The sequence below is a fragment of the Panthera uncia genome, chromosome B1 (genome assembly GCF_023721935.1).
Source record: "Panthera uncia isolate 11264 chromosome B1, Puncia_PCG_1.0, whole genome shotgun sequence".
Lineage (NCBI taxonomy): Eukaryota > Metazoa > Chordata > Mammalia > Carnivora > Felidae > Panthera > Panthera uncia.
The window spans coordinates 106,078,064-106,090,117 of NC_064811.1; the positions used below are offsets into that span (position 1 = coordinate 106,078,064).

At 34.8% G+C, this 12,054-nt stretch overlaps 1 protein-coding gene across 12 annotated transcripts in view; it reads left to right on the forward strand.

The window, feature by feature from the left end:
- The window catches only part of LARP1B (La ribonucleoprotein 1B), a 125,571-nt gene that overhangs the window by 21,138 nt on the left and 92,379 nt on the right, over positions 1 to 12,054 (forward strand). For all 12 annotated transcript variants that reach the window (XR_007457901.1, XR_007457902.1, XM_049631161.1 and 9 more), the window contains 3 exons: positions 968 to 1,111; positions 1,350 to 1,515; positions 5,175 to 5,319. Coding sequence is in view for 10 of the 12 variants with exons in the window: in XM_049631161.1 (XP_049487118.1) it covers positions 968 to 1,111; positions 1,350 to 1,515; positions 5,175 to 5,319 (455 nt within the window). In the remaining 2 variants the exon portion in view is untranslated. The remainder of the gene's footprint in view (positions 1 to 967; positions 1,112 to 1,349; positions 1,516 to 5,174; positions 5,320 to 12,054) is intronic.

Here is a 12,054-nt window from a genome sequence, read left to right on the forward strand (position 1 = left end):
CATTCTGTAGGCCCCTACACTAGAGAGTTAGCTGGCTCAAAGTGTCAGTAGTACCAAGTTTGCAAAACCCTTGGTCTCTAAGATATTTGTACCTTCAAATTTATTTAATTATTCCAATTTGTTTTTCAAAGTGGATGTGCCTGACTTTGCTCTCACTAATTGTATACAATGTTCTACCTTTTCTTCTTGATCAATATTTGATTAATTATAGGACCTGAAAATATTTGTCAGACTGGGGTAGATCAAATATTCTTTGTCTTAATTTGCATTTCTCATGACCAATGAGGCTAAACACCACTTTTTGCTTATTGCCCATTTGCATTTCCTGTTTGACTACCTATCTTGTAGCCATTTTTCCCACTGAGTTACTGTGTGTGTGTGTGTGTGTGTGTGTGTGTGTGTGTGTGTGTATGTATGTATGTTTGTGTGTGTGTGCATGCACGATAGTGCATTCTATGTGTATTCTGGATATAATTCTTATATTGTACTGCAGATATCATCTCTCAGTTTGTTTTGTGTTTTCATTTCCTTTTTTTCTTTAAAAGGAATTTGTTTTACTTAAATAGAGATGTTTCTTTAAACATTTTGTAAAACTTTTTTAAGGAGTTTTTTTTTTTTTTGTTTTTTGTTTTTTAAGGAGTTTTATATAATGCACATTCAGTAGTCTTGGAACGTCTTGAATCTTGAATAGTACCATCTTAACAAAGGACCTCTTCTTTTTTTAGTATATTATTTTCCTTATCAAAATGTTTTCTTTATGTCAATACTTTTGTGGACCCTCTTTCATGCCAGGGACATTTTGACCAATTCCTGTGAGCTCTCTTAAGTTAGTATCTATCTGAAGAATGCCTGGTTACTAACAACTTGTTACAAAATGGGGAGGGGTAGTTGCCATGTTTTCATAAAAATAGTCATGTTATTTACTGTTGCAAATTGGAATGTATAAAAATATTTTTGTTTTTAAAAGGTTGGAGGCGTGATAGAGAAAAGAGAGACGATCAAGATGAAGTTTCCAGTGTGAGAAGTGAGGGTGGTAATATCCGAGGTTCGTTTCGAGGCCGAGGAAGAGGCCGAGGACGGGGAAGAGGACGAGGCAGAGGAAATCCTCGATGTAGGACATGAATTTTGTTAAATTAGATAGAGTTTCAAAAAGTGTGCAAGCCATCTGTTAGTTTTGCCCACTATCCCATATAATGTTTTAACTAATATTTTTTGTCTGATAATTAAGGTGGTTTTGTAATTGTTACCCCTTCAAATACTTGACTTTGGATTTTTCTTTATAGTAACTGTTTCTCTTTTTAAAAAAAAAAAATCTGTAATCACTTTTCTTTCTCTTTATTCACATCAAGTGAACTTCGATTATTCATATGGTTATCGAGAACATGGTGAAAGGACTGATCAGCCATTTCAAACAGAACTTAATACCAGTATGATGTATTACTATGATGATGGTACAGGTGTACAGGTGTATCCTGTGGAAGAAACATTGCTTAAAGAGTATATTAAACGCCAAATGTAAGTTGATCAGACATAGCAGATGGGATAGTAACCTCACACTTTAACATTGTTGATAGTAAATATGTTATAATACATTTTAAAGCCGTTTCTTAGTAAAATTGGTAGATTTTTAATAGTATTTTATGTTTTTATTTTTCTAGGAAATGTTAGTGAAGTATTTTTTAAAAATTTATATTTGGTTTATGTTGTTACATAAGACTTCTGCTTTGTTTACTATTCAGGTATTTCTCTGTTTAAAGGGCGTTAGTTGAAAGAATATTGTCATGGTATATTAGGAGTGATTAAATATAAGAATATAAAATTGCCATATAGATATTTGATGTTGAACAAGTGAAGCCTGGCTTATTATTTGCAAATAAGTGGTTATATTGAAGTTCACAAATGAACATAAATGACAAAAAGTGGTGATAGATATATTTTTACTTAGCAAATGATTTCAAAATTCTAAGTTTGTTTTTTAACTTTTAAGTTCTCTTTCTTTGTGGCACATATTGAAGGGGAACTACCTGATCTTTTTTAGTTCAAACTTTTTATTCTAGTTTTCATAATAGTTGCCCTCTGAAGTACTGAAGTTGATGTTAGGAGAATATTCTATTGTCGTTAAGAGAAAAAATAACCCTTGTACATATTAGTATTGTATAGAATGTTTTGCCTATTTATGTAGTGTGTTTATATAGTGGTGAAAAAATGTCCTCAAGTGACTGGCATAACCAGTTTGCTGAAATTTGATTACTTTTTTATCCTTAACAAAGTAAAAGAAAAACTATTTTTGAAAGGGTTTAAGTATCTTGAAAACATCTATCTTTATTTAAGAAAGAAAATTGGCTCTGTTAGAAAATAATTTCTTCATCGGCATCATCCAGGCATTTTCCTGGGATGTCTTCATGGTGGATTTGATTGGCTTACATACAATACGAAGCAACTTGTTTATTTTGTTCTTGCTTCTTTTGTTACAGTTGACGCAAACACTGAAGAAAAGGGCCTTTTTATGGGCAGAAAGTGCCTGGCATGTGGCTATCAACTTCAAACCACTATTCCTGTCTTTTTTGTAACTCTTGCTGCCAGGTCCCTTCTGAGACCTGACAGTGGATATGCAACTCCATGTCAGGATAATCGGCCTCCAATGTGCTCATACAAGTGAGGGAGGAGCAGAGAGCTACTTCAGTGTTGACAAAATTTCTGATCATGCAGTGTAGAATCCAGAGCTTCTAAGGTAGGACATGATAATGTCCCCTAGGACACTGAACAAAATGTCAGACACAGCACTGGGCATGACTCCTTTTTTTCTTGTTACTGTTTTAGCAATAGGGTTTTTGGCAGATGTTAGAATACCAGGTTTAGAATGGCACTTTACTGTTATTCTTCGATTAGTGGACTTCTGGAGGAGTCATGCTTTCGACTTTGTTTTCTTTGAGGTTTCTCATACTTAATATAGATAGGCTCATTGAGTAGGGTTTACATTTTTCTCTTTGAGAAGTTACTGAAAACTTTCTTGCATTTGTGGAAAATTATGCTAAATATATTTTGAAAGTAAGAGGCTTAACTGTATTAGGGACGATTGAGTTTTTAAAATTATTTTAACTGAAAAAGTATTGTCATTTTTTATATCAGAATATTAAAAATTTAGATCTTGATTATTTCTAGCCAGGACAGTCTCTTTTGACATTCACATTTAGAGATGAGTAGTTTGTAGCCCATTAGAAGTTTAAAAAATAAATACCATAGGTAATAGGGTGATTTATGAATTTATTTAGATACTAAGATTTTCATGAAGTAGTAGAATAAAAAACCATCTTATTAATGATTCAGAGAAGTTTTTGTCTAAGAACGGTTTTAACTTGTGACTAAATCAAATGTCTTAATGTGTGAAAATTTAGAATTTAAGCATATGTATCATGTGCCACTATGTCAAGTACTGTGAAAAGGACTTTTGAAGTGTATGATGTGCCCACCACATGCCAGGCACTATGAAAAGGGCTTTTGGAGGTATAACAAAATCAGAATTTTTGTTTCTTCAAGATTTAAGATTTTTTTTCTTCAGTGTTTAAAACAAGTAAATGATTTACTAGTGTTACTGAGATGTCAGTAGTAGTTCACTGATCCAAGGGAGCTTTGCGCTTTGATCACTGGATAGATATCTGAGTATAAAGAAACAACTTGAGTATTTACATTTCTAAAATAAGATTTTTTTCTCCTAGTGAAAAGTAGCTCAAAGCCATTTCTCATTTATGGGTGATTATTTCTTCAAAGTTAGATTTTGACCTAAATATTTCAAGGGTATCTTTAGTAACCCTGTGTTACTAAATACATGAGTTGGTGTGCTTTCTCATAATTTGCCACCGATCTTTGATAACTGTCTCTGATTTGGGAACAGTATAGGATTATTAACTTGTAGGCCATATCATCACTGATGTCATGTATTTCTTTTGTATTCTTTTCTACATTTTCCCCCATTTGTCCTCTTGTTCTCTCTAGAATTCTATTTTTGTTTTTCTATATGGAGGCTGTAATTTAAAAAAAAAATTTTTTTTAATGTTTATTTTTGAGAGACAGAGAGAGAGAGCAAGCGTGAGTGGGGAGGGGCAGAGACAGAGACAGAGACACAGAATCCAAAGCAGGCTCCAGGCTCTGAGCTGTTGGCCCAGATCCTGACTTGAGGCTTGAACTTGTGAGCCATGAGATCATGACCTGAGCCGAAGTCAGATGCTCAACCCACTGAGACACCCAGGCACCCCATGGAGGCTGTAATTTTAAACTTGTTTCTCAAATGCCACTATTGAATATACTCATATTATCTTTGTATCTTAGAACTTATAGTTACTGATCATACATTTTATCCATTTACATTTCTCTCTACTTTCCTAGAGAAGATTTAGGTATCTAAGCTAGCTTTTTCTGTATTTTTTTCCCCATGTACCTCATGGTACCCCATGTACCCCCATGTATCATAGATATTCCTTGTTCAGCTGTATATTCTGTTCATTCTTAAATGTCTTTTATAGTTCTCTCCATCAAAGATACAGGGAGATCTTGTAGATATATAATTGTGTGTGTACCCTTGTGCTCATGTATTCACTCAGTTTTTACTCAGTAGCTTTGTACTGGTTGCTAGCATTCAGGATTAAACAATATCACTACCCTGTCTATTTAGAAAACAAAACAAACTAATCTACTCTGTAAACTTCACAAAGAGTACTTCCAAGAAAGCTGTTCTCAGTGATGTGGGAAAAGTTGGAAGGCAATCTGTTGACATGTGTTTAGTTGTTATTTAGTGTTTAAATGAAACAAGTTAAAGTAGCTTTTAATAAAAAGTTTCCTTTAATTGACTCATTTAAAAAAAAAAGTTATTGAACTGTTTTAAAGTAAAATGCTGGTTAATTCTTTATGCTTAGGTAAAGTTGATCTAAGTAGAAGTTAATGTTAGTTTTTTGGAAGAGAATCAGTATTTTAAGTTTCTTTCTACTCATGGATAAGAAATTATAACTTGGTAGGGCTTTGGTCTTGTATTTACGTTCTATCTATGTTGTATTAAATCTGCATATTACTAATAAAATAATTTTAAAGCTGTTGATATGTAAGTGATAGATATTTTTGTTTCCTATTGAATAAATTAATTAAACTTATGTTTACTTATTTTTGCTTGTTTCTTTTTTCAGTGAATATTACTTCAGTGTAGAAAATTTGGAACGGGACTTCTTTCTTAGGAGAAAGATGGATGAACAGGGTTTCTTGCCTATTTCCCTGATTGCTGGTTTCCACCGTGTTCAGGCTCTCACTACAAACCTTAATCTCATTTTAGAGGTAATTATTCATTTAAAAAATAGTTGCAAAACAGTCTGTACTTTCCATTCAATTATGCTATAAAGTAACTCTCCTCTAAAAATTATATTAAAAAACTTAAAGGGGTGCCTGGGTGGCTCAGGTGGTGAAGCGTCCCAACTTTTGATTTCCATTCAGGTTATGATATCAAGGTCATTAGATCTAGTCTCCCTGCTTGGGATTCTCTCTCTCCTCTCTCTCCTCTCTTTCTCTCTGTGCCGCCCACTCTCTCTCTCACTCTCTCTCTCTCTCAAGTATTTAAAAAAAAAGGGAGGGACACCTGGCTGGCTTAGTCTGTAGAGCATCCGACTTCAGCTCAGGTCATGAACTCATAGTCTGTGGGTTTGAGTCCTGAATTGGGCTCTGTGCTGACAGCTCAGAGCCTAGAGACTCCTTTGGATTCTGTGTCTCCCTCTCTCTTTCTGCCCCTTCCTTGCTTGTGTTCTGTCTCTCAAAAAATGAATAAATGTTAAAAAAAAAAAAATTTAAAAAAAACGTAGGAAAAAAAAAAAGCAAAAGATAACCTGTAGTTACCTAAGGCTTAGACTACATCTCATGGCTTTTTTTTCATTTTATAAGACCCAAATAAATTTCTAACCTTGGAGACTCCTCAAATATTTACTAATGATGTTACCACCTGTGTTTAACCTGACCCTTCAAACTTGGACCTTCTTGAGTGTTTTTGGTTCTTTAAGTCTTCTTCAGGTTGCTGCAAAATGGCATGTACTTCTATTTATTAAAATTTTGAGAGTTTTTCATGTGCTATAGAAAGGGTAATTTAAAGCAGTCTTTCCAGATGTATTCTTAATGCTTTTATTAAATTTTGTGTCCTGCTCTAGAAATGCTTTGAACATTTTTGTTTTTCTGTTGCCTACATAGGTATAATCAAATTTGCCCTTTGGCTACAATTTTGAAAGACTTGATATTGTCAGTTTTTTGAATAATAGATATGTAGTGGTTTTTTATTGAGGCTTTAATTTGCATTTCCCTAATGACTAATGATGTTGAGCATCTTTTTATGTGTGTATTTACCATCAGTGTATCTTATTTGTTGAAATGTCTGGTCAGATATTTTGCCTATTTTTATTGGAGGGTTTTTATTTTATTCTTTTTATTGTAAGAGTTCTTTATTGTGGATACAAGTGCTTTGTGTGTATTTTACAGATTTTTTTTCCCCAGTCTTTGGCTCATGTTTTCATTTTCTTTTTCTTTTCTTTTTTTTTTTTTATGTTTGTGTTTGAGAGAGAGGGAGCGTGAGCCAGGGAGGGGTAGAGAGAGAGACAGAGAATCCGAAGCAGGCTCTGTGCTGGCAGCAGCGAGCCTGATGAGGGGCTAGAACTCATGAACCATGAGATAATGACCTGAGCTGAAGTTGGATGCTTAACTGAGCCACCCAAGTGTCCCTCATCTTTTAATTTTCTTAACAGATTTCTTTGACTTTTTTAGCAATTTGTTTTGAGCATGTGTGCTCCATGTTTTAAAAACTAGTTACAGGAAGAGTCAATATTTCAAAACAATATACACTAGCGATTTATTTGTTGACATGTAATTAATGAGTCTTTGTTTTATGAAAGAAGTTACCTCAAACAATGTCATTGTTGCATTTATTAATAAATACTATTTAAAGTTTCTTTGTAATTTTAAGAACTGTTTTTTCCTGCAAAGCTTAGTATTCATAAAAATATAATATTTGTAGTAGAATGAGTTTATTAAGTACTTCCATTGTCCATGCTAATAGCAAAGATCTATTTTAGCTGTCATTTTCTTTTTTTTTTTTTTAATTTTTTTTTCAACATTTATTTATTTTTGGGACAGAGAGAGACAGAGCATGAACGGGGGAGGGACAGAGAGAGAGGGAGACACAGAATCGGAAACAGGCTCCAGGCTCTGAGCCATCAGCCCAGAGCCTGACGCGGGGCTCGAACTCACGGACCGTGAGATCGTGACCTGGCTGAAGTCGGACGCTTAACCGACTGCGCCACCCAGGCGCCCCAGCTGTCATTTTCAATGAAGTTGTGACTAATTTCCCCGACTCTCTGTACTTTGTAGGAATCTGGTTGTAATTTTATTATGGTATGTTTTTTTGGTCTATTGGTATTCCCAATAAACCCTCAAGCATAATTTTCAAGTTATTGATTACCTGCTTCCTTACATCTTCTAGTAGAAGATGTAGTAGAAGGGAAGGAATATTTAAAAGAACTTTGGCATTACTGTTATGGTTACAATTATTGATAGAGAAAGAAATACTGCTATTATTGAAATACAGAAATACTGCTATTATTGAAATACAGAAATACATAAGCACAGTGATTTAGAACAGTATAGATCTGCATTCATTTAATATTCATTATGCACCTTTCCCGCTGTAATGAATGGAAAAGTTGTCCTTTATCTGTTAAGTGGGAAAAATTGTCCTTTATCTGTTAAGAATGTAAGATTTCATTGGGTTTTGCAATATAAACATAGTAATTTAGAGCATGGACTTGACAATCTGCATGCACATCCTTGTAGCTCTGTGACCTTGGGTAATGTCCTGAGACTTCTATAAAGTAGAAATCCTAACACTACCTACTTCATAGGGTAGTCCTAGAGATGAAATGTGTGATGACAGTATCTGGCACAAACAGTAAGCCTTAAATAATGATTTACTGCTCTTGTTAGTTTTCAAGGATGTCCTTCTGTTCATTCCTGTTTTTGGATTTTCATTTACTTCCTATCAACTTTTTGCTATATGTAGCTTAATACGCTCAAATTTTTTCATTCTTGAAAAGAACGATCAAAAGAGGTAAAATATACTTGAGCTCACACCCCTATCTGCCCTAGTTGAGGTTTTCCTTTGTTTTTTTGTTTTTGTTTTTTTAGTTTTATTTTGGAGAGACATAAAGAGCACATGAGCAGGGGAGAGGGACAGAGAGAGAGGGAGAGAGAGAAAGAGAGAGAGAGAACATCTCAAGTAGGCTCCATGCTCTGCGTGGAGCCCGATTCAGGGCTCTGTCCCTCAACCCCAGGATCGTGACCTGGGCAGAAATCAAGGCTCAACTGACTGGGCCATCCAGGCGCCCCTGGTTGAAGTTTTCTACACAGCCTATCTTACTGAGTCTGTTTACTCCCACTCATTTTCAGCTTACTGTACTTTTTTTTTTTACTTTGATACATGAATATTATAATATGATTACTGTTGTAGTGATATTTATCATAATGTACATATCATGTACATAATTATAGTACAGTATTCTTGTCTATAGTCCTCATACTGTGCATGAAATCTCTGTCAATTATTTACTACTCATTGCAAGTTTGTGCCCTTAAACATCAGTCTTATCTCCCCCACCCACTGTTTCCTGGTAAACACTATTTTATTCTTTTTTTTATTTAAAGTTTCATGTTTTTAGATTCCACATATAAGTGATATCATGTAGTACTTGTCTTTCTGTCTCACTTATCTCATTTAGCATAATATGCTCAAGGTCCATCCATGTTGTTGCAAGTGGCAGGGTGTCCTTTCTCTAGGCTGAATAACATTCTGATATCTATCTATCTGTATATATCGATATATAGATATATATATCACATCCTCTTTATCCGTTCATCTATTGATGAGTGTTTAAATTGTTTCCATATCTTAGCTACTGTGAATAATGCTGCAATAAACATGAGCATGCAGATATCTCTTTAGAATCCTGTTTTTATTTTTGGGGGGTATATCCAGTAATTGGAATTACTGAATCATATGGTAGATCCAGGTTACTGCATTCTTGATTCTTGCTCCACAGCTGAGGTCTATTTGTGTCTTCCTTTTTTTTTTTTTTTTTCCTTAATCCAATTAATCCTGGAACTTTAGCTAATCAGTTCTGTAATTCTATTCAAGTTATTTAACCCCTTCATGCTTGTTTTCTCATTGTTAAAAGAGGGCAAATAATACTTAAAGTATTATAGAGTATAAGGGCTTAAGGGAAGTAATTAATACAGTATTTGTGAAGTCCTTAGAACTATGCCTACTACTCTTATCTGAAACCTTGTTTTCAAAATTGGCTGACTATGGTTCCTCAGAATGTGTGCTGGTGTCTTATCTCTAAGTCTTCACACATGAAAATCTTTACTCTTGATACCAGGCATAGGACCAGGAACTAGGAATACATTATCTATGTATTCTAACATTGGTAGTTATTCATAATAATAGATACCATTAAGAAAAGGACCAGGGGTGCCTAGGTGGCTCAGTGGGTTGAGCGTCCCAACTCTTGATTTTGGCTCAGGTTATGATCTCATGGTTTTGTGAGTTCAAGCCCCACCTTGGGCTCTGTGCATTGACTGTGCAGAGCCTGCTTGGGATTCTTCCTCTCTCTGCCCCTCCCCCACTTATGTTCGTGTTCTCTCTTTCTCTAAAAATAAATAATCTTTTTTTTTTTTTTTTTAATTTTTTTTTCAACGTTTTTTATTTATTTTTGGGACAGAGAGAGACAGAGCATGAACGGGGGAGGGGCAGAGAGAGAGGGAGACACAGAATCGGAAACAGGCTCCAGGCTCCGAGCCATCAGCCCAGAGCCTGACGCAGGGCTCGAACTCACGGACCGCGAGATCGTGACCTGGCTGAAGTCGGACGCTTAACCGACTGCGCCACCCAGGCGCCCCTAAAAATAAATAATCTTTAAAAAAAAAAGCACCAACATTACTAGAAAAAGCTTCAGGTGTCTAGAAATGTTAACTGTACACTTTAACTCATTGTTTAGGAGTTCAGGATAAACATGGTTTGGCTTTATTAAAACTCTTGTCTAGATCTTTTCCTTAATTTTGTGTAAAACATAATTTTTGTCTGATGCTAAATCTAAATCACAACTTCTGGTCTCTTTATGTTCTTCTTGAGCTTTTTTTTCAATAGGGAATAAATTCCCTGTGATTCAAGAATCAAAGGTTATGTAGTGAAGAATTTCTTCCTTCCCATGTTTCTCCAACAGTGAGTTAGTTAAATCTTTCTTGGTGACTATCATTGTTACTTCTTTTCTGTTTATTAATTCTCTTGAGATAGTTCATGTTATACTACATACATATATTGTTATGCCTTTCTTTCTAAAAACAGTGTATATTGGAAGATTACTCAATAGTTGTATATAAAGAACTTTGGTTTTTTTTCCCCTCAGATTTTTTCTTTTGAATTGAGGCATAATTTATACACTGTATGTTATAAATCATAGGATTATAGATTACTTTTCCCTATGAATATAGTTGTGTAACCAATACCCAGATTAAGATATAGAACATTTTCAACATCCCAGGCAGCTGCCTTGTGTCCCCTCCTAACCTGTACTACTATGCTCTTCTCGAAGGTAATTACTTCTTTAGAGTTCTCTCATTTGTTTTTTAACTTCACATAATCAGAGGTGTGTATATTTTTTTGTATCTGACTTATAGTTACCATTTCTGTGAGATTTATCCATGTTGTTGGTGTGTAGCGGTTGTTCACTATCCATTTTAGGTTAGTATTTCCTTGTATGAATATAATACAATGTACTTTTCCATGCTCCTGTTTGTAGATACCTGGGTTCTTTACAGTTTGAATCTGTGGTACTGTTGTGAACATTATTGTATGTATTTTTTGATGGACATATGTACTTACTTTCTTGTGAAATGATGGGTGTATACACACACACACACACACACACACACACACACACTTAGCTTTTGAAGATACTGCTAAGCATTTTTTCCAAATTAATGAACCAATTAAAACTACCACCGTTGAGAGTTTCACTTGCTCCACATTCTACCAACACTATTGGCAGTCTTTTTCCAAACATTGTTTTGAAAAATTTAAACCATTAAGAAAGTTTCAAGGTTTGTTTTTTTTTTTAAATTATTTTCTTTTTAACGTTTACTTATTATTGAGAGACAGAGAGACACAGAGCATGAGCAGGGGAGGGCCCGAGAGATGGAGAGACACAGAATCTGAAGCAGGCTCCAGGCTCTGAGCTGTCAGCACAGAGCCCGATGCGGGGCTTGAACTCACAAACCACAAGATCATGACCTGAGCTGAAGTCGGACGCTTAACTGAGCCATCCAGGCACCCCTCAAGGTTTTTGTTTTTGTTTTTAATTCAGGTATAAATAGCATGCTGTAAAATGCAGAGGTCTTAGGTATTTATTTTGAGTTTTGGAATTGTGTAAGCCTGCCCCCAAAAGGATATAGCCCATTACTCTAAAAACTTACTTAATGGTCTTTCCAGTCACAGTCAGTCCTCCCCTACCAACCCTCTGCTCCATCCCAAACTACTTTTCTTATTGTATCAGGATAGATTAGTCTTTATTTGTACACATTTGTGTAAATGGAATTCTTCTGTCTCCTGACTCTTTCATTTATAGTTTTTGAAATTCATCCATGTTGTTGCAGGATCTGGATGCTGAGTATACTGTACTACAGTTTACTACCAGGGTGTCATTGCTTCTAGAATGTTCAGTAGACAAAACTGGGAAAATGTTAGGAAAAAAATATAGATATCACCAATTCAAACTTTTTATTTTAGGCTTCTTCCTTATTTCCTTTATTCTGTGTTTCAGACTCTCTATTTTTTTCAGAGAGTATCCTGATTCCCATCAAAAGAGTTTGTTTTTAAATAATTTGTAATACTAATTTTAAAGTACTGTCCAGTTATGGAAAATGTAACTTGAAAAGTAAGTAGTATACTAAAGGCATACAGGTATAAAAAGTTGTACACATATGTTC